The following is a 24,642-nucleotide window of genomic DNA, read 5'->3' as shown; positions in this document are numbered from 1 at the left end:
GCGACACCTCCGTGAAAGTGTTGCTTTCATTGACTAACGACGAATGAATCTGTAATTTGTCTGTACTTGCAGGTAAATCATTGCCACAAAGTCAATGGTAAGATGCTTGTTTCTCCACCAACTCTGTGGAAGAGTCACTGAAAGTTGAAGCTGTCTGAAGATGTCAGGCTGTCTACAGAGTTGCCTGCATTAGAGCTCCCCCTTTAGGAAGTGAAGGGAACAATGTATTGGGTAACTTCCATCAGATGAGATGAATCGATAGAAATCAAACAGTCAAAACCTGGTGATGGTGTGAGAAGCCATGCTATGTCTGTCTAAACGGCAACAACAACAACAAAAAGCAGGTATGTATGGTTAAGAATGTGGCGCAATGACATCCAAGGATCATTTGTGTTACATGTGTGATCAACAATAGAGCTGCTAGGGTTGCGTTGGTGAGGAGAGGGTCAAAGGTGAGTGTAGTATATAGTAATATAGCCTAGCTGTGAGATGAACAACCTTGTCACTCTTCAGAAATTCCCTTTTAGATGTTTCACTTATATCTGAAATATCCAAATGACACTATTCGTGATATTGAACATTTGCTTTAAATGCTCCATGGGTAAACAAGTTAGCTATAAGGAAGCAGAAATAACACAATTGTTTCGCTGCCTGATGTGTTTTTTTCCCCCTCTGTGAAGAATTGTCTATTTATAATGTCATCTTATCACGCTTCCTTTGAAGGCGGCAGCGAATGCACTTATGCCTTCCTTTGTTAGGGTGTGTTTTCAATTTCCTCCGAGATGGAGCAGGCAGCTTTTTTCCCTTTGATAATTTCCCTGACACCTGGAACAAACGGCTATTTCTATCAGCGCACATTCTGGAGCCGGAGGTAAGAAACACGTCCTATGCCTCCAGACACCCGGAGTCAGTCAGCAAACTCTCGCTCCACTTTTCACAGGACACGGTGGTCGGGGGGAAAGGAATATTATCGTCTAGAAACTTCTGTCTGCCTGCAAAATAAAAATCACAGAAAAGTGTACTGAGGATATCATTTACATTTTACATTTTAGTCATTTAGCAGACGCTCTTATCCAGAGCGACTTACAAATTGGTGCATTCACCTATAATATCCAGTGGAACAACCACTTTACAATAGTGCATCTAAATCTTTTAAGGGGGGGGGGGGGGGTTAGAAGGATTACCTTATCCTATCCCAGGTATTCCTTGAAGAGGTGGGGTTTCAGGTGTTTCAGGTGTCTGATATCTTTGTCCCCCTTCTGGCTTCTGTCCCCCTTTGTCCCCCTTCTGGCTTTATTTTTGTGCTCGTGTGACCCAGGCCTTACTGTTGCTCCTAACATAGAACGACATGTCAATCTAGTTATTAGGCACCGAACTGAAAAGGGGTGTTTATTGCGGAGGCCTGACAGATGTATTCCACATTGTAATTAATCTGTTGATTTTGACCTACAGATCCCATTGCGATAATGCCTCGTGTGTTCCATTTCGTCAGCTGTTCTTCCTCTGACTACACAACAATCACTAGAAACCTACAGGACACTAGGAAATTAACAGCAATTTCGCAACCCTGCAGCCATAATGAAAATATCAATCAATCAAACGGAAGAAGAAAAAAAAAAACCCAGCATGCGAAATCATTCTATGTAATCTGAAAAGCTGCGTGACGATTCTCTACGAAGTTACTTCCAGCACCACTGCTCACAGTTCAACCACCACATATCACTATCGCTATTAATGTAACAAGGTTGTCATCATTACCGCTCTGATTCCTCCAGCCCAAGCAGAACAAGGCATAGTGGGCTGAGGGCCCATCTGTGTGCCGTCTCCAGGTCCAGTGATGTAGTGCTGGGGGCTGGACAGACAGGCCCAGGGAAGGGCTGTGGCTCTGTGTTGCTCAGTGTTGCATGGCACTCAGGGCACTTCAACCCCCATTTCCCTCCTTACAGGTACCCGACAGCCCACCACCGTGCGCTACTCATTTACTGCTACACTGGTTTTCATAATTAGCGCCGCAAGGCCTCATTAAATCCGCTCTAATGAATAAATATTGTATTTCATAGCCTGATTACCAGATCAGCTCAATGCTTGAGCGTCGTAAACAATTATTTCCCTAAATATTCATCACCCCCAAAGTGGATGATCATTGGTATTTAATACCAGTATTTTCAAGTGCATCTTTATTATGCTAATAATAGATTTTTAAAAATTTGTTTCCGAGGGAGAAAAATATTTCTACACGTTTTTACATATTTTTTGGGTGTGATGGAAATTTTTGTAAGGAATGGGGATGAGGACGTAACAGTGTCGCTGTATAATGAATGGCTTTGTGGAGAACAGTTAAGAACTAGAGCACTGTTCTTTTCTTCGCTCATCATCAGATAAAAAACCAGCTACTTTTCTTATATGCCATTCAGACAAAATTGGAAGCTCGATCAGCTTGTTTGAAAAGGTCTCCAAATGTTTTCTACAGCCTCACTGCATGCCAAAGCCATTTTCTACTGCACATGACTAGCAATATGACAGAACACAATGGACTACTTGTGACCAAACATGTATCTTTAAACCCAGCTGGGCAAACTGGCAACTTTTACAAAAAGAGAAAGCAGTGCACTCCGAATTAGAGTAGCAACTCTGGTAATAAGAGAGAAAGTCTCCTACCAGACTAGCAAAAACGCTCAAGTGTGGACAGTAATTTCAAAAGGTGTCAGTGTTAATGAGAGCATGTTCACTGGAAATGGTGCAGGTCAAATGAAGTACATTCTCAAAGGCTTAATAGCAACGAGCCACCCAAGATTTACCTCACGACATTTCCTGTGTAGTACCACACACTGGACGCAAAATACCGGCAATAACTTTCATTGCCACTCGAGTGACACCTGAGAACATTACCATTTGCACTGTAAAACATCGTTGGGAAATGAAAGGAGAGAAAAAGACCAGAGCAACAAAGTGCTATAATAGGATAAATGATTTACAGGTATGAGATTCCCATTACGGACTGCTAATTGTTTCCACACCATTAGTGACAGTTATCTAATGAAGGATTTAACCAGGCACTGTAGTATATCCGTTTCTCTCTGTTCTGGAGGAAATAGCCCCCACTAGCTGTGCCCTTTCCACCCTCACCACCTCAGGGGTACAATGGGACAATGGTGGACTACCGAGCAGAGTCAAAAGTGACATTGGGAAGAGAGAACATACTCGAACATTCTCAGAGTTAGGGCGAAACCGGTCTGGATTTCAGGCTAACATTCCACTCCTTGTACTTCGTGTCACATGCCAAACATTGTGGAACGTTAGCACAAACGGACGAACACTCCCAGGCTAGCTGAGACTTATTACAAACTGCAAATAAACCTTATTGAAGTTTAAAGCTAATCGTCTTATACAAAAAAAATTGACGACTCAAGTACAATTCACAGAGGACAACCAATTTATACATAGTTTTTATCCAAACTTGCAGGTTAAAAGTGTGAATGTCACAGGCAAACGTCACAGTATAAACATACCACTCACGTAATTGACAGTAAAACTGTACACATTTAAAACAATGTAAACATTTTCAGAATCAGGAGCAATAGAAAAATCTACTGTTTTGCATTATGGAATATAAAAGCCATATCACATGACAACATCGTCAGTCAGGTCCAGAATCCGGTTACATTCTCCACGGTTTACTGGCTCTCTTCCATTTCCTTCTTCAGACTGCAGAGACACAGACATCTTTAATTCCCAACACAGTAGCAGTCAAAGTACTAATACGACTGCAAGACAAAAGGTTTTAGTTCATAAGTAGAAAGAGCCTTACCTCTTGAGATAAGAATGGACGTTGTCGTAGCCGTGGTATTTAGCCAGGTAGACCAGGACTCCAGTGGCACAACGACCCTCTCTGGCTCTACAGAAGCTGCAGTTACAGATCCCTCTGCACGACGGACACTCCCACTCCTGCAAGAGATCAGGGCAATGTCAACCAAGGCTCCATTCTCTTGACAAAACAGTCAAATAATCTGTCGATGGCTCGGAGAAGAAGAGTACAGCACTTACAGGATCCAGCAGGGCATCTCGGACCTCCTCTCCATAGCGGTTGCGGAGACACGGGCCACAGAACTGACCCCTCACCCCCACACACTCCGGGTTACGGCAGTTGGTCTTGGTGTCGACCGTTTTCTGGCGGCACTGATGGCAAGTGGACCCCTACAGCAAGAACATTAGAGGGGTGAATTTGGTGAACGTGGCTGTATGAACGCGACTTAACAGAAATCAAACTTTGAAGACAGGCGTTTGAGAACCACTGTAGGAGAAAGGGAACTTACAGTGGATCGGTCGTAGACCTTCTGCCGCACGTTGTCTGCGATCAGATCCAGCTCCGTCTGGGAGATGTCCTCCACAGGCCGCACCACATGAGGAAAGGCCAGGAAACTGTTGTAGCTGCACCGACGGGGCTCCTTCTGTAAACACACAAATATATCAACCAAACTGTCAATTCCCGGAGTTCGGTATTCACCATTTCTGAAAGGACAAATCAGGAAACGGTGGGAGATTAATTTCTTTCTTCGCTTTACTTGATGTTACCAAACGAACGCTGAGGTCAACAAGGGTGTGTGCGTCACTCACTTCCTCGTAGTAGCGGCTCCTGCGCACCAGGCTGAACTTGTCCTCTTCTTCCTCCTCTGATGGGGGGCCGTCCACCAGGGAGCGGGAGCGAGTGTGGAGCCTAGAGGAACGCTCAGGGTTCCTCCTGCAGGGTCCAGGGGTTCCCAGAGACCGGCGTGGGGTGCGACAGGGCTACAGAGGAAACAAAAAACGCATTAACTACAGTCCAAAAATGTAAATGGTGGTAGCATATTTCATCAGTACTATCCCTCCATATAGTCTCACTCACCACATTCATCATGGGCAGGGATGTTCTTCTAGGGAAGCCAGGGATTTTGTTGAGTTCTGCCATCAGCTTCGCAAGCTAAACAAAATAAACGGAAATAACATAATTAGCACTCAAATGTCCCTCGGCAAGCTACAGCCACAACGACTTCTCTGAATGATTCTGTCGTACCATGGCTTTGTTCTCCCTGATGTTAAGCGCTCTCTTGTCCATGAAGTTGTCTCCCTCGTCAGTGGTCTGTTTGGGAGCGACTTTGGGCTGTTTAGGGGGCTCTGCTGCAATAGTCTTCTTCTGGCTGGCCCTCCTGGTGGGGAATTTCATGGCCACTTTCAGAGTTTGGGACCGGCGGCCCCTCTTCCGCGGCGTCACTGATTCCTCAGACTCAGAGTCCACTCTCTGAAGTACACAGTACATTTGTCTGAGCACACATTCTGAAATGTTTTTTTGTGTATAGTAGCCACCATTGCGTAGTAACATTAAGCTTCGTAATATCAATACAAAAAAAACACACCATTTCACTGCTGAAGGCCTTCTCAAACCCACTGAGAGACTCTTCCTCCGAGCTGGCCTCAAACACCTTGGCTCTCTCCGCCACCTTCTTAGCTTCCCTGAAGCTACTTTTCTGTGGAAAGTGAAAGCACAACCTTCAGTTAGTTTCATCAACAAATAACTCATTCGATGAGTGAATATGGTCAAACACAGATTGTAAACGGGGTGAAATGTGGCAATTTGCCTTACCGTGTTAGCAAAGCCACCGTCAGAGCCAAAGCTGTCACAACTGTCATCTGATGAAGAAGAGGATGTCTCCATGGGCACCAGAGGTACATTACGGAAACTCCGCAAACCCATCCTGGTGGAGGGAGGCTGGGGGGCCCGCTGCCGCTGGAGAGACAAGATGAACGAGTCAGGAAAAATGTAATGGATCGACTGGAAGCTCAGACCACAGATACGTGAACAATGTGAGTACTAGTAGTTTTGGAAAGTGCCTGCACACTGCCGCCCTTCTGGACAAGGAGAGAAGCAGCAATACCTATGGTGATAGAGATGTGACTGCAAGATTCAACAATGGAAGCTCGCACGGTTAAACCATATCAAGGCTACATTGACAGAAATGTATCTTTTACAAGGTCATTGAAGCTAGCTAGTTAACGTTAGGTGGCTATACAAAGGAGTGTGATTAGCCAAGTAAGACTTACTTTGATGGTGGCCAAAACCGACATTTTAAATGGAAAAACTTTTGCCAGAATAAAATCTAAATCTGTGTAGCCAAAACTATGTGGTATAACTACTGTTAGATAGTAGACATTGAAATTGTTATAACATCCAAACTGGCTAGATTCAAATGACAACTACATGGTAACTAGGTAACGTTAAGCCTTTAGGATACTGGATTTGAAGCAAAGCAATGATTGCATTGCAACCCCAATAAGACCTAGGCCGTCTGTAGCAGCTTTTGCATAATGTAGCGAAGGCAACAGGTTTACTCAAATGTGAGCAAGAAAATAAGAGCCTAACGTTAAGTTCACCACAGCAGAATTGTTGCCATGTAAAGTTAGATACTTAGCATTACATTCCCTGCAGCTATAAAATCCTATAAGTAAATTACCCTGTTATTGTTTGATATATTAAGATAAATATATATTATACTCTAAGAAACATGCATTACCTTAGAGCCAGATGGACGCATTTTGTTTTCTTTAAAGTTTTCTGCAAAGAAATTCAGTCAAAACTCGAGTACAAGTTTCTGCAGTCCTTTTATGAATGCAGAGAAACCCCACTAATCCGAAACTAGCAGACGCTGGCTGAGAAATCTCCCGCGCCAGGAAAGTGTCCTGAAAGCTGTATAAACGTTTGTTTCAAAAGACGGTCTAAAAGAAAAATAGAACCCACAAATATACGCCACATAAAATGTGAAAGAATCTTTAGAAAATACCGCTGGTGGACAATTTTATTTTTTGTGCACATTTTTTAAAACATTATGTCATATACGGATCCACCAACATCTAACCTTTCAAGTACTAAGCCGTGGCGCGAAATCACAAGGTCTACATTTGCCTAAAGGGGCGGGTTTATAGAAAAACTCCCGCGTCCTTTCCGTCAGGTGTTGTCGTGGCGTCCTTGTTTAATGAAATAATACTTTGAACTTTCATGTTTTTTTTTTTACCCAACATATAGTTATAGACTATTACAAAAAATCTATTCAATTTATGTATCCATAGGTAGATTCACTTTTTAATATTGTAGTAAAATAATTATCTAGCTATACAGTATATCTCATATATAAAAAGATTAGGACAATGTAGGCTATACAATTTACAATAGGCTTATGTACAATAGTTCACAATATACAACTACAAATGATATGTAGGCTTAAATGCTAAATCCCAAAAATATTTCAGTGCAAACAGTACAATTCAGAAATCAGCCCTAAAAGACTGAATTGGGGGCATTCCCTAAAACACAATTCTCCCTAGCTCAAATAACACCTAGAAAGATCCCCCCCAGAGAGAAAATGTATATATAGAAGTAGTGTGAAGGTTAATGTTCAAAGGAAACCTGATGTCCAGTCTGTTAAGAGATGTTAACACTTTCAAACAGCAAATTATTCTCTGCTTCGTCCACCACGGCCACCTCTACACCCTCTCCTCTGTCTTCCTCTGGCCTGTTTATTGTCCTGTCGAGGTAATCTTTTCTGGCGTTCCACTTTGATCCATCCCCCCTCATTGACTTTAGCCCCCTCTTGCTCTGTACTGGGGTTTTCCACCACCTCCGATATGCCCGGTATCACCCTGGCCCGGTTCTGACCTGCTACACTGTAATTATTGGTCCGAGGCCTCCCCATTTGCTGTGAGGTTCTGCTTGACTTATTCTGTGTGAAGTTGCCCCTTGTATGGGACCATGTGTCTCTGTTGTGTCCCCTTGTTGCACTCAATGAGTTGTCAATGCATCTTCTGTGCCTGTGGTAACCTTGCACTTCCCCGGCACTGAGCAGGCGTTCGCGCTCCAAGGCACTCTCTGAGGTGGTGCTGGAGGGGCTGCTGCCCTTTGACCCCAGGTAGAGGGGGGAGAGCATGGCGGACAGGCCGGCGGTGGGGGACGAGCTGCGGGAGCACCAGGGAGAGAGGGGGCTGTTGGGAGACCTCCGCACTGCTGCAGCGTAGGAAGAGGCCTGATCTCCATATGCAGACAGGAACTGAGACAGGGTGCGGGTTTCTGAGCCTCCGGTGGGGGTCTGGGCACCATGCTGCTGTGCTGCTGACTGGCTCTTCAGCTGCCTCTGTCTCAGGTTGTACAACCATCTGGGATCCACATCTGGAAGCAGAAAGAACATCCACTGCTAGTGTTGGCTACATAGATGTGTGCATGCATTTTGTGCATTCTGTATTTAAGACAGCTCTAAATTGATCATTTGTCAATAAAATCTGCATCCAAAACACCATAAAAAGTGACCTTTTGAGTTTGATCTGCTTCTGGGGTTTCCTTCAATGTTTAACTGAGCTGTTTCTATCAGCAACTCCACAGTCTTGATCTCATCTCGTCCACCGGTGGGGTTCCACCTCACTGCATGGGTATGTCTCGTACACCTGGGTGATCTCACATCGTTCTAGTATAGGGACACAACAATCACCGTAGGGGATTTTAAACATTGAACACATCTAGCTACAATGTATTACATTTTTAAGGCACACCACACAGTACACATGACAAAATGTGTAGAATTGCAGAAATGTTGTTTTAAAACTGGTAAATGTTCTCTCAGCCTCATGGCAAATGCGTAGAATAGTATGAGATTAGCTATAAAGCTGCACATTTTTCTCTCTGCCCCATGGCAAAATGTGTAGAATTGCAGGAAATTAGCTTTAAAACGTCAAACTTTTCTCTCAACCTCATTGCAAAATGTGTAAAATAGCATGAGAGAAGCTATAAAACTGCAAATGTTTTATGTATTTGTATTATTTATAATTTTTTATTGAATATTAAAACATACAATCTACCTGCAGTGAAGCCACTCAACATTTACAATACATTCAGTCATGTAACAGACTCCCATCCAGAGTGACACACAGGAGCAACCATGGTCAACGCCCTGCCCAAGGGCACGTCGACAGGTCTCACAACGGGGACCCGAACCAGCAACCTATCGGCCACCGGCCCAAGCTCCCAACCACCAGGCCACCAACCCTCCAAGATCCCCCCACAGTTCCCAGAGAGTTCCCTCTCCCCCTTTTCTGGACCCCCTGGAGGTAGGTTCCCTGGGGCCCTGTTCCTATAGCAGTGTTTTGACTGACTCACCTCATAATTTACAATGCAGTCAACAACCTCATTCTCCCATAGTCCAACTACCCATTTGTCCATCACAAAAGGGGGCTGCAAGGAAATAGTTTGATGTTGGTTATTAATCGTCATACATGTTACATACATGTTCGCTACTTCAATACGGCATCTTCAACACGGCAATGACATTCATTTAAGGAATAATTAAACTTATCTGAAGATACAGAAAGGGATTTTTTGTGGCATAACATTTAGCAAAAAGGTACACTCTTTCAATGATCCTAAAAAACCTTCAACAACTAAATGTAATGGACAAGGGACTGTTTTTAAGTCCTGATGCCCTTTCAGTGCATTGCCTGGAGTAATGCTTATGATCACACCTTGGTCATCTTCAGGACATCCACATCCTGTCTGTTGGCATTAAAGGTCACATCCTTGATGTACGTTATTGCAACTTCATCTCCGTCAAGTTCAATGTACATTTTCCATTTGCAGTCCTAAAAATGACAGATTGTAGGTCTTAAAAAACATGAAATAACTGCTGTCAGTTGAGAACCTAACTGCATTTTTTCCTAAACCAACAGCACAGCCTAGAGGTAGTTCCTTGTAATTGAACATTTCCGGAATGTAACATGAATTTCTATGACTAAATCACAATCATACGTGACAGAAGCACACGTTATGTTGTACATTTAGATTTTAATCCTGCTTTCACCTAGTATCCACTGTGAGTTGCCTTCAATTGAGACAAATGTATCATTTTGTTTGGCGATTGATTGCTTTCCCTGCACTCTTTTTGATGTGCTCTCAGAATCACAGAAAGGATAGCATGTCTCTTGAATGATCATAGCATGAAGGACGACATAAGTGGTAAATGAGAATGTGAACAACCTATCAATCTTTGCAGAGACATTTGTTTTATTTCAGGGGTAAATATAAGTTGCTATGGTGGATAGCTTGTATTATTTCCTGTTGGGAATAGGGTTTGCAGTATCTTAACACCTGGTGCTATTGTTGGTGAAATACACATTTGAGTAATGCTAATGTTATTCCAGTTAGGTGAAAATAAACTCGGTATTTCGATCACTGTTGCACAAGTCACATAGGGATCAAATCCTCACTAGGCAATACAAATCTGAACAAACCCCATACTCCTGCTGAATATTGCATGCTGACAAAGCAGTAATGATTTTGCCGTCCCCAAAAGCCAGCCATGAAGCCACAGGTCACTGCTTAACCACACACGGTTCACGGTGTGAGCCAATCTATTGTGTGGGGATCACAGAAGAAGACATCAAAGAAGTGGCACTAACACACTCATCTGAGGAGTCTCAGCCCACTCCTACACTGTCCCCAGGGGCTGGACCGGGGCTCAAAGGGGGAGCTAGCGCGAGGAAGGCTCAGGCTCCAAGACACACCAGGCAGCGGCCCCGTGTCGGCCCTGGGCAGTCGCACCAGGGCCCCCAAGTCCACTTGTTGGTCTAATCACTCCAGCAGAAACAATGTCTGGTAATGATGCCCAAGACCGGAGTGCGTCTGGTCTAATGGCAACTCATACATAATTCAGCACCTTTCTCTTGGCTGCGCGGTGATATCCTCATTAGTAGGGGACCCTCAGTGGTTGTCAGATGGTGGCCGCACAATCGCAGGCCCTCATTTTGTCTTTTGAGAAGTGCAGCTGCTTCCATGACACCGCCAGCAAAGAGGGGCAAAAAAAAACGCAGTGCGGGTTTGTTTTATTTAGTGCAAAAAACCTTCCAGTTTGTAAAAACAAGGCTGACATGGAACCTGACACCAGGCAGGGGGAAAATAATTAGCTCTCATTTTCTCAGCCTCCTGTTTCCTTCTCCCTGCTGTGTTTTCTACACACTAAACCACCACATGTCAGAAGAAATGGGAGGCAATTAGCAGGCTCGTTTCAGCCCCGCCGAACGCACTGAAAGGGGACTATTTATGATGGGACAATGAACAGCTGAAAGATTAAATAACATTTGCCTTTCTAAAAAGAAAACGACTTCTGACTAAATTGGCTATTTTTGATTAAATTCAAACAGCAAGTGGAGAAGCAGCCTTTCTCCACCGTCGGAGACCCTAACAAAGGACGATGAGCAAGTGGGGGTGGATGGGATGTATGGCTTTAGATGAAATATTTATTCATCTGTTTCTCTTGCAAGGATATGTCTTGAAGGCAAAGCATGCTCAGTGTAACAGTGGTCAGTGTTTGCTTGAGTTTGATGGGGACCGTAATATGCATCTTTACCTAGAGAAATAGCATCTTGAAGGAGCATTTCGCTCTTGACATACCAGTTTTAAATCTTATGACAACACCAGTTGTAGCGGTATTGTTCGAGAGGGGTAAAGATAAAGATTTTGTTTGGGTGCCAGGCAGGTATTAACCCTGCCGAAATTTAAAAGAGTAAGATAGATTTAAAAAAAAGACCGCTAGTTAGCTATTCCTATATGCATTTGAACCAGACCAGAGCTGAGACTAAAGTTTACAAAAGTTTAGTTTACAAATACATTTGAAAATGTTTGAGAAAATGACTGTATTTGGATGAAAATACATACAGGTTCCCTCCAAGACATCTTGGTTATTGGTCATAGAATATTTTCAGTGTCCATTGAAAACCTACCGAGTGACATGTTCCTGCTTTCCAGTGGTACCCAAACACCAGCTCCAGATTAACCATCTTCCTCCTCTCCTCCTCCTCCTCTGCCCACTCATCCTGTGGAACAGAGATTTTTCAGGCTAACATATTGCGACAGTAAACAATGCCAACCATTATATAACAAAGAGAAAGGACATACAGTACCTTCATTAGTGGAGGGAAGTGAAAGAGCACCATGTAATCATTGGTTAGCTTCTCAATTTCACTCTGTTGGGAGAAAGCAAGTTATACATAGACTTAAACATGTGTGTGAGCATATAGCTCAATTGAAATAATTATACCATTTGGACACATCGTTAAATGACTGGCTAGTTCACTTTAGTTTGAAAGGTAGTATGGTACCTTGAGGTGCATGATGTGACCTTTGGACTTGACCCCCAGGTCTCGCATGTCTGTTTCCGTGAGCAGCAGCAGCCTCTTGCCTGTAATGTGGTTTTCCTTAAACAGGTCACCATACAGCTGCATGCAACTTGCCCCCTCCCCTGAGAACATGGAAAACAAATGCAAATGAAAGGACAAGACATACATGCCAAAATGAAGGGTTCATTCATTTGACCAATACCTACAGTTTGATAAAACTATAAGGTGAACATACCTGTCCCAAATATCTGCTGCATCCAAAAGTACTGTGGGGATGGAATTGGAAAAGCATTAATATTGAAATGGAGCCGCTCATATGAAGCCATGATGGTTATTAATGGCTAATTAGACAGAGGAAGTGGTCGACTGATATTTGTTGATACTGACCACATGTTCCTCTGTCCAGGAATGAATATGAAGGTTGGAAAGGAGCTGCGTGGGGGGAAAAAGAAAGACAAAACTGAAATAGTACCAGGGAATACTGCTCTAGTGGTCATATAATACAAACGTGTACAGCTCAAAGAAAGACATGCGCTGCCTATTCTTGGTGTTTGGAGTCGAACACAAATCTTGCATTTAGCATTCATGTGGGCAAGTACAAAAATCAGCGCATTTACATGCAGTATACATGACAAAATACAAAATACCTCATTCCAAGACAAGTTTACCATGCATTATAACAATGATTTGTGTAGCTATTGTGGTCTGCAATCAAGATGATTGCGTCCTAATGGTCTAACTCAAACCAAAACGTGTCCAATGTCCATCTGATAAATCATTTACTGTTCATTAAGTGTAATCGAGCAGAAAGTAGCCAGCTAAAATAAAGATTTCATCATTATGATCATGAGGCTGCTATGTGGGGATAAAAACAATGCACCGAGGGATAGATGACAAAATGAATGACTAATCTGAGCATTCAATATTTGCTTCCCACGGCATCTGATAACAGCCCCAGAGACTGAGCTGAATGGCAACCTCAACAGATCACATTCAAAGAGGGCCATTTCAGAATCAGCGTGACACATTTCTTTGCAGCCTCCTAAACTCCCTCACTCCCAGCTGCATTTTCCGTCTACTCCGGTGATATGGTTCGGAAGTCAACACATTCAAAAACCCTCCCTTGCCCTACTGCCAAAGTTCCATTACAGATATTGCCTAATTAAAGTGACATAATATCACATTTCGAGCAGCCATATTGTATTTCACAAATGACTTGCATCGTTTATTAAAATCCAAAGCACACTGTTGACAAAGGGAAACAGATCTTAATTGATATGAGGAGGGGAAAGCGGGGGAAGTCAGCAGAAATTGCTCAGCCATTGGAATTCCTTTGACAGGGAAGAGTTCAGTAGTTCACACCAATCTGCCCCCATGTGGAATGGGAGTATACTGTAGCAAGTTGATTATCCTATAGAGGCGGACAAGCATTGGAAACCTATTGGCTAGTACGCTAGTGGCTACACCACAAATTCAAATCCAATATGATTTTCAATCCCCGCAGGGGCAACTAAGCAGGCATTGTCAGCAAGTGTAACATATACAATACAAACGGGTGTGCTGCACCAAGTATGAGAAGCCCCTGTACTTCTTGTTTTTTAGCTAATGATAGAAATTCTGCCATTGATTATATGTTTATTTGAATCATTGAGGACTACAGTCAACATGGGTCTAATGCAAATCAATTAATGTAATACGAGAATGATTTCAGGTCTTACATGTAAAAAAAATTAAATATATATTCCAGACCTTTTCATCATTATCATTATATATCATTATATTTCTAACACCAGTCACATTTTTTTAATCTTCTCCTGGCATAAATCTTTTCACTTGGAATGTTGTGGTTGACAAACCTTTGATTTGTGACACTATTGTGACATTATTGAATTAGTTGTTCGATTTTGGCCACTCGTGTGTCAGCAAAATGTCACGTCATCATCAAAGCTTGGTCTCCTCAATGCAACTTGCTCACATGGCTCTTTCCTCATTCAAGGTTAACAAAACTGGGAAAACCAAGAGGAAATTTGAGAAAACAGGAAGAGTGAAGAACCAAAGCAGGAAGCTCAATGTTTAATGAGAAAATGTTTATTGAGAAACAAGGAACAGTAGAGAAATTTTGCAACAAAATAGGTTCACATCAAAAAGTGGTCGGTCTGATAGAGTTATGGCACGCCATTAAATAGACACTATTGGACTAATCCAAGGAACTTGACTAATCCAAAAAATCTGACTAATCCAAGGTGATGTAGTTTGCATAGATCATATTGCAACTCTGGGCATTAGATGTCTAGAAAATACCTTCCAAAGTGATTGACTTTCACACAAGGTAGTGTATCGGTTGGTTATAGTCTGTTAATGGATGTGTTTCAGACTAGGTTTAATAACTACACAACAGTATATAAAAAAAACATACATCAACTAAGTAGAAAGAAGTCAAAGCTCTTTGGAGTCAAACAGAAAGATCCTTCATATTGGCGATGTTTAAAAGAGAAGAGCTCCTAGCATAATTTACAGGGCATTTAGTGATGACGCTCGTTAGGTGAGCTTTAATAGGCTCACTTTGGGGGTTGTTAAACACACTTTGGCCTGTGGTCAAAACTGTTGGTGCAGATGCAAACATATTTAGCTGGTAGATCTTCTTTAGCTTAGAGAAGCCCTCTAAAGAGTATTTCACATCCTCTCTCCAATGAAATACTGTTTTTCACTTCATATATCATTTGATTTAATGAAATGATTCCAGCACACGGTAGCGCTTTTACCACTGAATTAAGTGAATGAAGGTCGTATACAGTTGCCCTTGTCTATGAGAACTTAGTCCTGTCAAGGTGTGGAAGTCTAAGGTCTATGGCACACCTCATAAACATCTTGATTATATGTATCTGTAACATGCTTCTTTCAACCAGCACATGAACCAAGAATTTACTGGGGCCCTCATAGATAGACACAAACACCTACAGTGCACTTTACACCACTAAGCCATAGTATGGGGGCCTGAAATCCAAAGATTCCTGACAGTGTATAGAGAAAAAGGCACAGGAAGTCTGTAGTTTAACAGTGCTATTAGGAAACTTTATCTCTCTCTCTCTCTCTCTCTCCTGCTGACACCAGTCTGGGTCAGCTGAGGGAAACATGTTCTTTCTCATCCTGGTGAGACACTTAATCACAGCAACTACGCTCCACCACATACAGAACAAATTGGCCACTCTTAATGTCAGCAAAATGTCACTTCATCATAAAAGCTTTTGCCTCCTCCTTGCAACTTGCTCGCATGGCTCTTTCTTCACAGCATGGCACTATACATCCAGTACATTAGGCATAAATGACATCCGTAAGGGCCATGTAGGCGAAAGGTTTCTAATACATTATGTTCATACAGCGTTTGAAAAAGAATGTATGCAAAAGAAAATGGATTGTTACAAAAAATATTAGTACTGAATTATCTAATGTAGCTTGTGTCCATAACACCAGTGATGTGAGAAGGAATATGCATGGGAGCATGCTGCAAGACCACAGTTTTGACACAGGCCAAAAGGATTGATTGACAGATGCTACTGAGTGGCCCACACATAGCTGGACCAATCGGTTCGCTCTAATCACTGTCGTCTGACCAGTTGAAGTTTGACATCCCCAAGGCCATGTTGATTTTGCGGCCCTCTCTGACACTGCTGGACTTGGAAGAGTTCTGCTTGGCCTGCATGTTGACCTGCATGCCAGAGTGCAGGACGGGGCCCCCCATGTCCAAGGCAAACATGTCCCCAAAGCCCTTCATCATGGCCTGCAGACTCATCCCCTCTACCTCCCCGTTACTGGAGGATGTGATCTGACACGTCATCTCCGAACTGTTCGACTCCTCCGTCTTAGACTCATAGAACGACTCAGCGCTAATCTGAGCCACCACGGGTAGGAACAGCTGAGAGGGAAAGATGGGGGGGGGGGGGGGGGGGGGGGGATAGGAAGGGAAGAAGAGGGAGGAAAAGAGGACGGGAAAGAAAAGGAGGGAAGGAAATTAGACCACATACAACAAGAGGAATGATGAAAAGTGAAATCCTTTTTTTAACCAATATAAAAGGTGATTGTCAAAAACTAGAAGAGTAGAGTTCAGAGATACAGTCAATTGGGTTCAGAGAAGGTTGGATTATAATGATTGGTCTACAGGACAGATTTAAGGTAGAAGAAAGGGAGAAAACAAAGAATAAAGAGGTATTGACCTTCCTGACAATTGGAGAGCTAGCATGGCTATCTCTCAGGATGATGGCAGTCCGTGTATCAATTCCAACTCATGTCAAATTGATACCCAGGCAAAGCACCGTTAAGACAATACCAAGGCATGGCTGTAGCATGCAATTGCACAGCACAACGGACAAAACAAAGAATCTAGCATAGAACATATTAGTGATGTGGACGTTTGGAAACCAAATCCAACCAATAAAACCAACTAGAAAGGTCATATTCAGGTTAGATGTGTTAAATTCAAATTCAATCAAATCAGGCAAAAGCAATTACAGAAACATGTGGCCAAGGTCGAGCGGTGCGTCGCTTTAGAAGCAGCACAAGGAAAGGGTAGTACAGGCACATACACATAAGCAGCAAAGACTCCCTTTTCATCCCATATCAGCGTGACAACATTGGCATTACCAGCGTTGCAATTACACTGACCTCTAATTATGACTGATCGCCAATAGGAGCTCAGTGACAGTCACACACAGAGTAGCACGATGAGCTAATACCTCTACTCAACTCAAACGCCCATCAGTGAGACTCAGTGAACCAGAGCCTTAGATTTCCCCTCCATTCCACTGCATTTCATTCCGTTCCCCTTCATTCCAGACAGACCCCGGGTCTGAAGCAACGTGAATTCTTTGCTTCTCCTTGTGACAATGTGGACAATACGTGGACCGTGACACATGGTGAAAGGTGGCGCTAAGTGACCAACACAGTGAAGGTGGTGCTAAGCTGGGGTGCTGTTCATGTTCAGTGACTAGACACAGTGTGTGGTGGTTGTGGTTGTGCTGAGGGTGTTGGTGGCGTGGTGTGCAGTGGGTATAGGCTACTGAGGAACTTACCGGGGTGTTGGACTGCTCAATGAGCTTGCGCTCCCACATCTTCAGGCGACGTTCTCTCTCCTTCAGTTCCTGCTCTTTGCTGCTCAGATCCCTCTCCAACTTCTTCAGTCTCTCCAGTGTGGCCTCGATCTCACAGCTACAGTACAGACAGCGTCGAGATGTGTTTAGAATCAAGCATCACCCACCTCATCACATCCAACTCCGCACTCACAATACGGGTGTCAAACCATTGACTTGAGATACTTGTGCTAAACTCAAATTCCCACTCATATCTCTCATTGACATCAATGCATTATACACAAAAGTTTGGAGTTATGAATGTATTTCTCAAGTTTGGATTCTGCCTTTTTAGCGATAGCCCCACGGCCTCAGACGGTAGAGGAAGACTTATAGTCCAGTGTCTTTGCTAATGGGATTCAGTAACTGAGAGTGGTCTGGTCTGCTTTGCCCAGCAGGTGGGGCTGTGTGGCGTACCACGGGGAGCCAATACAATCTGCTCCCCACAGTAACTATTTATAAACAGGCAATGTCAGGCATGTGAAGCAGACAGAAACTCCCGCCCCCCGTCCCTGCACCCTCCCACTCCTCCTGTCCCTCCACCCTCCCATCTCTACCTCAAAGACTTTCCACTCATGCTCGAAACTTTCCTCATAATTGATTCTCTTGCTTGTCGCTTTCCTGACCAACACTCTTGGTATTTCTCGTCCTCCTACCCTGCTCTTCCCTTATGGAAAAACCCCATGAATTTCACACGTGATCACATGTATTTCACATGTAATAGAATGAGATCTCATGTGATCACAAGTGATCTTATGTGAATTGAACGTAATAACATGTGACAACATGTAAAACCAACATGGGATAACAAACTACGCATGTAAAAACATGATCTCGTCAAATAAATGTGACACCATGAAACTACAACTTTTATTACACGTGAAAGTCCAAATTCCAAATGTTACGATTTTCTGTTTACACCTGAATCACTATGATAACTATAATCGTTTTTCTTGAGTGTATTATACAGAGCTGAGATTTACTTTGAAGTCCAAAGTGTAGGAATACAGGTGAAATCAGTCATTGACACAGATATGGTAGTGTAGCAGGAAGATTGGAATGCTGGGAACCAAGAGGTTGTGGGGGCATGTTGAATAATTATTTACTGTATAAAAATATAAGTATATCATCTACAGTGCATTCGGAAAGTATTCAGACCTCTTGACTTACAGCCTTATTCTAAAATTGACACAAAAAAAAGGGGTTTTAGAAAAACAGAAATACCTTATTTACATAACTTTTCAGACCCTTTGCTATGAGACTCGAAATTGAGCTCAGGTGCATCCTGTTTCCATTGATCATCCTTGAGATGTTTCTACAACTTGATTGGAGTCCACCTGTGGTAAATTCAATTGGTTGGACATGATATGGAAAGGCACACACCTGTCTATATAAGGTTATACAGTTGACAGTGCATGTCAGACCAAAATGAGCCATGAGGTCGAAGGAAATGTCTGTAGATCTCAGAGACAGGATTGTGTTGAGGCACAGATCTGGGGAAGGGTACCAAAACATTTCTGCAGCATTGAAGGGCCTTGTTCACTCTGACAGAGCTCCAGAGTTCCTCTGTGGAGATGGGAGAACAATCCAGAACGACAACGATCTCTGCAGCACACCACCAATCAGGCCTTTATGGTAGAGTGGCCAGAAAAAAGCCACTCCTCTGTAAAAGGCACATGACAGCCTGCTTGGAGTTTGCCAAAAGGCACTTAAAGGACTCAGACCATGAAAAACAAGATTCTCTGGTCTGATGAAATCAAGATTGAACTGTTTGGCCTGAATGCCAAGCGTCACGTCTGGAGGAAATCTGGCACCATCGTTACGGTGAAGCATGGTGGTGGCAGCATCATGCTGTGGGGATGTTTTTCAGCGGCAGGGACTGGGAGACTAGGATCGAGGGAAAGATGAACGGAGCAAAGTATAGAAAGATCCTTAATGAAAACCTGCTCCAGAGCGCTCAGGACCACAGACTGGGGCGAAGGTTCACCTTCCCACAGGACAACGACCCTAAGCACACAGCCAAGACAACGCAGGAGTGGCTTCTGTCCTTGAGTGAATGTCCTTGAGTGGCCCAGCCAGAGCCCGGACTTGAACCCAATCGAACATCTCTGGAGAGACCTGAAAATAGCTGTGCAGCAACGCTCCCCATCCAATCTGACAGAGCTTGAGAGGATCTGCAGAGAAGAATTGGAGAAACTCCCCAAATACAGGTGTGCCAAGCTTGTAGCGTCATACCCAAGTAGAGTCGAGGCTTTAATCGCTGCCAAAGGTGCTTCAACAAAGTACTGAGTAAAGGGTCTGAATATTTATGTAAAGGTGATATTTCATATTTTTTGTTTATTTTATTTCTAAAAACCTGTTTTTGCTTTGTCATTATGGGGTATTGTGTGTAGATTGATGAGAAAAAAAATATTGAATAAATTTTAGAGTAACAAAAATGTGGAAAATATCAAGGGGTCTGAATACTTTCCGAATGCACTGTATGTCAATGTCAAATTTGTAAGTTGAAAACACTGTGGCTATTCCGGGGACATCCTAACAACTCACTTTTGTTTGCAGGGCATCATGTGAAAATGTGAATCCACATGTAAAGTGTACCAAAACCACATGGTTTCACATGATTTCATATGTGAAAGGTTATGTGATCACGTGAAAATCCACATGTGAAACTCCATGTGAAATACACTACATGACCAAAAGTATGTGGACACCTGCTCGTCAATCATGTCATTCCAAAATCATGGGCATTAATATGGAGTTGGTCCCCCCTTTGCTGCTCCAAACGCTTTCCACTCTTCTGGGAAGGCTTTCCACTAGATGTTGGAACATTGCTGCGAGGAGCATTAGTGAGGTCGGACACTGATGTTGGGCGATTAGGCCTTGCTTGCAGTCGGCGTCCAATTCATCCCAAGGGTGTCCGATGGGGTTGAGGTCAGGGGTCTGTGCAGGCCAGTCAAGTTCTTCCACACTGATCTCGACAAACCATTTTTGCATCGACCTTGCTTTGTGCATGGGGGCATTGTCATGCTGAAACAGGAAAGGGCCTTCCCCAAACTGTTGCCACAAAGTTGGAAGCACAGAATCATCTAGAATGTCATTGTATGCTGTAGCGTTAAGATTTCCCTTCACTGGAACTAAGAGACTTAGTCCGAACCATGAAAAACAGCCCCAGACCATTATTCCTCCTCCACCAAATTTTACAGTTGGCACTATGCATTTGGGCAGGTAGCGTTCCCCTGGCATCTGCCAAACCCAGATTTGTCACGCAGCCTTCCATATGGTGAAGCGTGATTCATCACTCCAAAGAACGTGTTGCCACTGCTCCAGAGTCCAATGGCGGCGAGCTTCACACCACTCCAGCCGACGCTTGGCATTGTGCATGGTAATCTTAGGCTTGGGTGCGGATGCTCGGCCATTGAAACCCATTTCATGAAGCTCCAGACTAACAGTTCTTGTGCTGACGTTGAGGCAGTTTGGAACTCGGTCGTGAGTGTTGCAACTGAAGACAGACAATTTTTATGTGCTACGCGCTTCAGCACTCGGCGGTCCCATTCTGTGAGTTTGTGCGGCCTACCACTTCGCGGCTGAGCCATTGGCTGCTCCTAGACATTTCCACTTCACAATAACAGCACTTTCAGTTGACCAGAGCAGCTCTATCAGGGGAGAAAGTTGACAAACTGACTTGTTGGAAAGGTGGCGTCCTCTGATGGTGCCACGCTGAAAGTCACTGAGCTCTTCCTTAATGACATTTTACCACCAATATTTGTCTATGGAGATTGCATGGCTGTGTGCTCTATTTTATACACCTGTCAGCAACGGGTGTGGCTGAAATAGCCAAATCCATTAATTTGAAGGGGTGTCCACACATTTTTGTATATATAGTGTATAATCACATGTGAAGTGCTCAAAAAAATTTGCTAAATCTGAAATCATGTGTATTTTCAGTAAGGGTTCTATCATTTTTTAAATACCTCTCACATTTCCTACCCCAGCACTCTAACTCACCCTTTCTTTCCCTCCCCAACTAATTCCCCCTGTCCGCTCTTCCTCTCTGAGCCAGACAGCTGCCAGAGAAACAGGGAAAAGAGTATTTTCATGCTGCTCTGGACCTTAATAGACTGCAACAAGACTGCCCTCTGAGCCATCGTTACAGAACTGTGAGCAGCTTTTGACTGTCACATTTACACAAGTGAGTGCATTGATAGCCTAATGAGACAGAAAGACACTGTTCACTGGACTAACAGTCTGTTAAGAGAGAAGAAACATACTGTACCACCATGCCAGATCTAATATAGCCGACAACAGGGCTATGCAAACAGGGTTGGAAATGAACACCCACCACCGGCCAAATGCGGGTAGATTTTGTCATTGGCGGGTAAGAATGTCTGTTTCACCAGCCACGTTGGCGGGTGGTCACACACAAAGGCTGTCACACAGAGCATTTGGGAACAGTTTCTTTTTTTATCCAAACGCAACCTGTAGAAGTTGGTTGAATTGACAAGAAAAGCTACTAAAGTGTGACTTTGTCCTCGTGTTTCTTGGCCAGTTCTATCGTTTTGAATACACGCTAGGTTGTTTTTCAATGTTAGTTTGAGTTTGTTGCACCTGTCTGCTGCTATGAAGACATCACAGTCTGGGATTTTGTTTCATCACAGACAAGCCAGTTGCCAAGTTACCACGGTAACAGCCCGTCCCTTAAAGGGGCAGCTGAACATTTTTGTCTCACCTAATGACTGTACTTGATTGAACATGAATCACTCCCCAAAAACTTTATTTATCAACTTTACAGACTATTTAGGCCGTTACGTCAATATGAAAGAGAGGAGGATATCATTGGCTTTCCTCTACAAGTAGGGTGAGTAAACATGTTTTTTTCTACTTGCACTCATGCGCACACACACACACACACACAAACACAAACACACACACACACACACACACACACACACACACACAAATCAGTACCATAGACAGCCACATCATATAGCTTAAGTTGATTGGACAAAATATTTTTTGGTATCTTTTAGTTGTCACTGTATTAGTCTAAGTAGAGGTGATTTGATGATGTTTCATTTTTTAAGTTGAAATGGTGCTGGAATAGTGGAGGCAGCTCCTGTTTTCTTTGCAACTTGCGGTAACTCTCTGTGGTTCTAAATCAGTAGTTGTTCAGTAGTCTGAAAATGTAGGAAACATTAACTTGCTTGACCACGCTGTAGGTCATGTAACTGTTTGTTACCCTGCAATATGTTTTGTGGACTTCACCAGACAGATGTAGCTCTCCGGTTTTGTGATGAAACAAAGGCGTGGTTGAATTTATTCTGCCACTGTGTCTTCTTATTGTCTCTGCCTCAGGTCTATATACCACGGAGAAGTATTTTTAAATTATTTTGGCTCTGTACTTGAAATAATACAATGACTATGAGGTGTCTGTCAGCTTTAATTTGAGGGTATTTTCATCCATATCGGGTGACCTGTTTAGAAATTACAGCACTTTTTGCATTGGTGGAAAAAGTACCTAATTGTCATACTTGAGTAAAAGTAAAGTTACCTTAATAGAAAATGACAAAAAAAGTGAGTCACCCTGTAAAATACTACTTCAGTAAAAGTCTAAAAGTATTTGGTTTGAAATTATACTTAAGTATCAAAAGTAAATGTAATTGCTAAAATATACTTAAGTAAGAAAAGTAAAAGTATAAATCCTTTCAAATTCCTTATATTAAGCAAACCAGACGGCATCATTTTCTTGTTTTTTTACATTTATGGATAGCCAGGGGCATTCTCCAACACTCAGACATCATTTACAAACGAAGCATATGTTTAGTGAGTCTGCCAGATCAGGGGCAGTAAGGATGACCAGGGATGTTCTCTTGATAAGTGTGTGAATTGGACCATTGTCCTGCCCTGCTAAGTATTCCAAATGTAACGAGTACTTTTGGGTGTCAGGGAAAATGTATGGAGTAAAACGTACATTATTTTATTTAGGAATGTAGTGAAGTAAAAAAAAATAGATGTTTGTTAGAGCTGCCCTGCCCTACAAAAAACACTCAGAAAATTTGAGTTTGCTATTCACAAGAAGCATTGTCTGATGTGAACCATGCCTCGAACAAAAGAGATCTCAGAAGACCTAAGATTAAGAATTGTTGACTTGCATAAAGCTGGAAAGGGTTACAAAAGTAACTCTAAAAGCCTTGATGTTCATTAGTCCATGGTATGACAAATTGTCTATAAATGGAGAAAGTTCAGCACTGTTGCTACTCTCCCTATGAGTGGCCGTCCTGCAAAGATGACTGCAAGAGCACAGCGCAGAATGCTCAATGAGGTTAAGCAGAATCCTAGAGTGTCAGTTAAGGACTTACAGAAATCTCTGGAACATGCTAACATCTCTGTTGACAAGTCTACAACACGTAAAACACTAAACAAGATTGGTGTTCATGGGAAGACACCACGGAAGAAGCCACTGCTGTCCAAAAAAACATTGCTGCACATCTGAAGTTTGCAAAAGAGCACCTGGATGTTCCACAGCGCTTCTGGCAAAATATTTTGTGGACAGATGAAACTCAGGTTGAGTTGTTTGGAAGGAACACAACACTATGTGTGGAGAAAAAAAGGAACAGCACACCAACATCAAAACCTCATCCCAACTGTAAGTATGGTGGAGGGAGCATCAGGGCCTGGACAGCTTGCTATCATCGACGGAAAAATGAATTCCCAACTTTATCAAGACATTTTGCAGGAGAGTGTTAGGCTATCTGTCCGCCAATTGAAGCTCAACAGAAGTTGGCTGATGCAACAAGACAACGACCTAAAACACAGAAGTAAATCAACAACAGAATGGCTTCAACAGAAGAAAATACACCTTCTGAAGTGGACCAGTCAGTCCTGACTTCAAAAACGATTTAAAATGCTGTGGCATGACCTCAAGAGAGTGGTTCACACCAGACATCCTAAGAAAATTGCTGAACTGAAACAGTTTGGTAAAGAGGAATGGTCCAAAATTCCTCCTGACCGTTGTGCAGGTCTGATCCGCAACTACAGAAAACATTTGGTTGAGGTTATTGCTGCCAAAGGAGGGTCAGCCAGTTATTAAATCCAGGGGTTCACATACTCTTCCCACCCTGCACTGTGAATGTTTACACTGTGTGTTCAATAAAGACATAAAATGTATAATTGCTTGTGTGTTATTAGTTTAAGCAGACTGTGTTTGTCTGTTGCTGTGACTTTCAGTTGAAGTCCGAAGTTTACATACACTTAGGTTGGAGTCATTAAAACTTGTTTTTCAATCACTCCACAAATTTCTTGTTAACAAACTATAGTTTTGGCAAGTCAGTTAGGACAT

At 42.9% G+C, this 24,642-nt stretch overlaps 2 protein-coding genes across 6 annotated transcripts in view; both read right to left on the bottom strand.

The window, feature by feature from the left end:
- Positions 1–3,415: 3,415 nt before the first annotated feature.
- On the bottom strand, positions 3,416–6,694 carry LOC106581758 (cell division cycle-associated protein 7). The gene is made up of 10 exons (XM_014164030.3): positions 6,546–6,694; positions 5,618–5,761; positions 5,391–5,501; positions 5,051–5,275; positions 4,883–4,957; positions 4,615–4,785; positions 4,314–4,448; positions 4,045–4,194; positions 3,809–3,945; positions 3,416–3,705 (listed from the first exon to the last, which is right to left on the bottom strand). Exons 1-10 carry the CDS (start codon positions 6,564–6,566, stop codon positions 3,675–3,677), a joined length of 1,200 nt encoding a protein of 399 aa, XP_014019505.3. The 5' UTR covers positions 6,567–6,694; the 3' UTR covers positions 3,416–3,674.
- Positions 6,695–6,809: 115 nt separating this feature from the next.
- LOC106581757 (mitogen-activated protein kinase kinase kinase 20) overlaps positions 6,810–24,642 on the bottom strand; it is a 38,537-nt gene continuing 20,704 nt past the window's right edge. For 4 of the 5 annotated variants that reach the window (XM_045704483.2, XM_014164026.3, XM_045704484.2 and 1 more), the window contains 10 exons: positions 17,250–17,385; positions 12,571–12,615; positions 12,419–12,449; positions 12,166–12,305; positions 11,968–12,030; positions 11,788–11,880; positions 9,535–9,651; positions 9,173–9,247; positions 8,330–8,483; positions 6,810–8,191 (listed from right to left, as the gene is read on the bottom strand). In XM_045704483.2, coding sequence (XP_045560439.2) covers positions 7,482–8,191; positions 8,330–8,483; positions 9,173–9,247; positions 9,535–9,651; positions 11,788–11,880; positions 11,968–12,030; positions 12,166–12,305; positions 12,419–12,449; positions 12,571–12,615; positions 17,250–17,385 — 1,564 coding nt within the window. In that variant the 3' untranslated portion in view covers positions 6,810–7,481. Of the gene's footprint in view, positions 8,192–8,329; positions 8,484–9,172; positions 9,248–9,534; positions 9,652–11,787; positions 11,881–11,967; positions 12,031–12,165; positions 12,306–12,418; positions 12,450–12,570; positions 12,616–14,255; positions 16,097–17,249; positions 17,386–24,642 lie in introns of those variants that run through there. The other variant, XM_014164028.3, reaches the window with a different exon arrangement.

Source organism: Salmo salar, chromosome 21, assembly GCF_965601325.2.
Source record: "Salmo salar chromosome 21, fSalSal1, whole genome shotgun sequence".
Lineage (NCBI taxonomy): Eukaryota > Metazoa > Chordata > Actinopteri > Salmoniformes > Salmonidae > Salmo > Salmo salar.
Note: the sequence above shows the minus strand (reverse complement) of the source record. Positions and strands in the feature narration are given on the sequence as shown.